The sequence below is a fragment of the Mesitornis unicolor genome, unplaced genomic scaffold (genome assembly GCF_000695765.1).
Source record: "Mesitornis unicolor isolate BGI_N332 unplaced genomic scaffold, ASM69576v1 scaffold21047, whole genome shotgun sequence".
In the NCBI taxonomy this organism is placed as follows: domain Eukaryota; kingdom Metazoa; phylum Chordata; class Aves; order Mesitornithiformes; family Mesitornithidae; genus Mesitornis; species Mesitornis unicolor.
In genome coordinates this window covers 47254-50738 of record NW_010197310.1, presented here as the reverse complement: position 1 = coordinate 50738, position 3485 = coordinate 47254, and the positions used below count along the sequence as shown (strand labels likewise).

General features: G+C 34.7%; 1 protein-coding gene across 1 annotated transcript in view; it reads right to left on the bottom strand.

Moving 5' to 3' along the window:
- Nucleotides 1-336: 336 nt before the first annotated feature.
- The window catches only part of IL15 (interleukin 15), a gene marked incomplete at its 5' end in the record, with an annotated part of 3906 nt that continues 757 nt past the window's right edge, over nt 337-3485 (bottom strand). Inside the window, 4 exons of the mRNA XM_010188776.1 lie at nt 337-450; nt 555-698; nt 2285-2326; nt 2812-2893. Coding sequence (XP_010187078.1) covers nt 337-450; nt 555-698; nt 2285-2326; nt 2812-2893 — 382 coding nt within the window. The remainder of the gene's footprint in view (nt 451-554; nt 699-2284; nt 2327-2811; nt 2894-3485) is intronic.

Genomic DNA, 3485 nt, shown 5'->3' with positions numbered 1-3485 from the left:
GATATCCTTATCTTCTTAAAGAGTGTTTCTGAAAGGTTAGTAAATTAGGCAGGATTTCTTTTCTGGTGGACTTACCAAAAATAAAGCACTTAAGACAAGAAGAAGCTTTAAACCTTGTTAAATTCCTTTCATTTATATTTTGTAACTAATATAATTTTTATGCATTCAGTTATGAATACATGGTGTATTACTGAGATTTTATTAATCTTTGTTTACTTGTTAAGCTATGTAAGTAGGATTGTAACTGAAGTTAATTCCAGCTTATTGTTGGTGATAATCTAATTTCTCTCAGGCATATTCATGGAAGCATCTTGGTTCCCAGCTTGCATCTTTTGGTCAGTGCTTACATTCCCTCTGTATAACCTTTACAAAACTTTGTATAAATTCTGTAAAATCTTTTTCTTCATACTCTTCACATTCTTTGCATTTCACTGACGTTGTGGAGTTCAACTGAAATAGAAAATGCAAGATTAAAGCAGGATATGACTCTATTTCTGCTGCCGAAGAAACACTTTTGATTTGCCTTTTTTCCACAGAAAGTTACTGTTACTTACCTTACTATTTTCTAAGCTTGCTTTTCCGTTTTTCCATATGTTCAATACATCTTGTGTTTTACTACAATTTTTGATACGACATTCGTGAACAACCACTTTCATCTCTAAGAAAAAGCATCTCATTACAGGTATTTGGCATTCTTTCTGAAACACATAAAGTTGTAATAGTTTTACAATTAAAAAAGAATAAGTGAATGTAAGATATAATTTACCACAAAGTGGCTGATTTTTATTTGTGGGATATGTCTTCTTACTATACAAATATTTTTAAATACCTCCGAAGATTGGCTGTGAGAGCTAACAACATAAAGGCCAGACAGTTTGCTAAGATGAGGTGAAACAAAGTGTCTCAGTGAAGAACACAGGAAAATAAGAATTAGGATAAGAATTTCAGATATAATTAAAAGTAGTGGAATTAAATTAGTATTATTCCTAGTAGTTCTAGGATTTGCATTCAGAGATCTGAATTCAGAACAGGTAGGGGAGAAGAAAGTAGATACTACTTGTATTTCACAAATTTCAAAAAAGAAGTGAAGGTACTTATTTCACCATCAGCAATAAAGCCAAGAATAAGTCCCAGGTTATCTGACTTTTGTATCCGACTGTTCCTCTTTAAGAAAATCTTCCCAACATTACTAGGTATTAAATCAGATGTTACAGTGGATTAACCTCTCTGGCTCAGTTCAGTTAAGAGAATGTGTGTGTGGATGTGGACGTGCATTTTGTGACCTTTTTTTCCTGTCATGTACAGGTCTAACTGTACAGTCACATCAGACTCTGCTTTCTCAGGCTTGCCAGATCCACTGAACACATCAATGTTACTGTATTCTGCATGCACATGAGACTATTCTGCACTGAGGCACTCAGTCCATCATTTCTAGCAAAGCTTTCATTAACTCTTTACGTGCAAGATTCATGTATTGTCTGTGTTTGGCACAGTCCTTGTGTGAACATTTATGTTGTCAGAAAAGCAGTATCTCAGAAGCAGGCTACTACCACAGCAATGGACCCAGCCAATTCCACCAGGGTTATATCAAAGGTGACTGCTAGGAGTGGGGTATTGGCTGGATTCATTTTCTTGGTGGGATGCATGTGTCCCATGGAGTGTAGACAGAACAACACAGCAACAGATTATGAAAAAGTCTCTTCAGGAATGAATTTACGGAAACTGCATTTAAGATTAACATATTTTGCATAGATTTCTATGATTGTGTTAAGAATTATATTATTAACATAATTCATCCTTTGCAGTATAGATTATAATCTCCAACTATTAGAAAACTAAATCCTTGGGCATACCTAGGTATTTGCTCCTAAGCTAAGGAATGGCAAAAGCAGAGAAATGCACAGGTAGATGCTGACAGTTACTCTCTATATTCCACTTCTCCAGCACTAAATAATGCATGTTGTTAAATAATAATCTTTGGAAGTATTTTCTTTGTCACTTTTTCCCAACCTCAAATTATAAATGAATACCAACATTTTAGCAGTGTTTGCTAAAACAGATTATTTTGGATCATCTCTTTTAATGGATTAATTTTAATAGCGACTGATTAAATAAAAATTATTAATACCTGCTTACATAATTCATCATAAGTAATGAACAGAAATGTTCCTTCCAAGGCAAATAATTTAATATCATTTTCTTAAATTAAGGCTGCCTTGGGAGAAAGTTGCTAGTAAAGAAATGAAGCTACCATATTAGACCAGTTGTGGTCAAATTTACTTACATCCTCATCTGTGTTTGCAGTATATAAACTGACATCAATGTCCTAAAAGAAAACAAGAGTTAAAATTATAAATACTAACAGATTTAGAGGTAATAAAGCTAACTCTGTAATACATGGATTAGCTCTAAGGTCAAAGGCCCAGTCCATCCAGGTACTGGAGCCAGCAAGTCAGGGGATGTTCAAGTCACCTAGTAACCTGCAGGATGGGCTTCACTGTGAGGAAGACTCATCAGAATCGAGTCCCACAGTACTTTCTCCAAAGGAGCTAACTCCTAAGCCCACTGCCCCTTTTCTTAGGAAAAGTGAGAAAGAAAATAATATTTAATTCTAGAGTCTGCAGTATTTGGTCAACTTCAATTTCGTTTAACCTTCTATTCTTTTGCTTCCATCCATGAAACAGCATTATACAAACACCATCCCTTTTCCTGTTCCCTGTCACTGACACTTCCTAGCAGAGTACAATGCTAAATATTTAATTATGTCTGCTTCTATCATTATATGAAATGTTGACTTTTTCATGAACTTACTTTGGATGTCTTGATCTGCTCCAAATCTTTCAGAACTTCTGCCCACTTGCAGTGACCTGCTGCTGTCTTTGGTACATAAGCACTGGAACAGAGGAAAAACAGTGACCATGAGGCTACACAGTAGGTATACACATTGTTTATGCTGAAAAAAAGAGGCAGAGATTATTTAGATACTATAGATACATTATTTACATGTGCATATATAAATGGTTAATGTGTAGGGCAAGTATATTTGACACATGAAATTATATAGCTATATAAAAACTATATCTCAGAGTCACACACTGCATAAACAGTCAATGTGTTTTTTAAAAAGGCTGGTTTTCATAAAACATAATGCAAGAGAAAGGTTCAACTATTTAATTTAAAATAACTATAGTTCTTTCAAAGTATACAAAAACCCTCTTGTACTGAAAATTCCCCCCCCCTGCTACTATGGAATTTCTACCATAAGCCCTGTAGAATTATTTGTCATTTTAGATGTAATTAATTTTTTTGTGTAGAGGAAAGCTTCCTCCTGCTCTGAGTAAGATATTGCACAAAGCAAACCACTAAAGGGTGGAAGGACGATTTCCTGCTCCTTTGGAAGATTTTTAGAATGTGAATTGTGATTGTAATGTGTCCCAGCTTGGATCCTGACTTTGGATGCCTTTCAGTACTGCTGAAATAATATA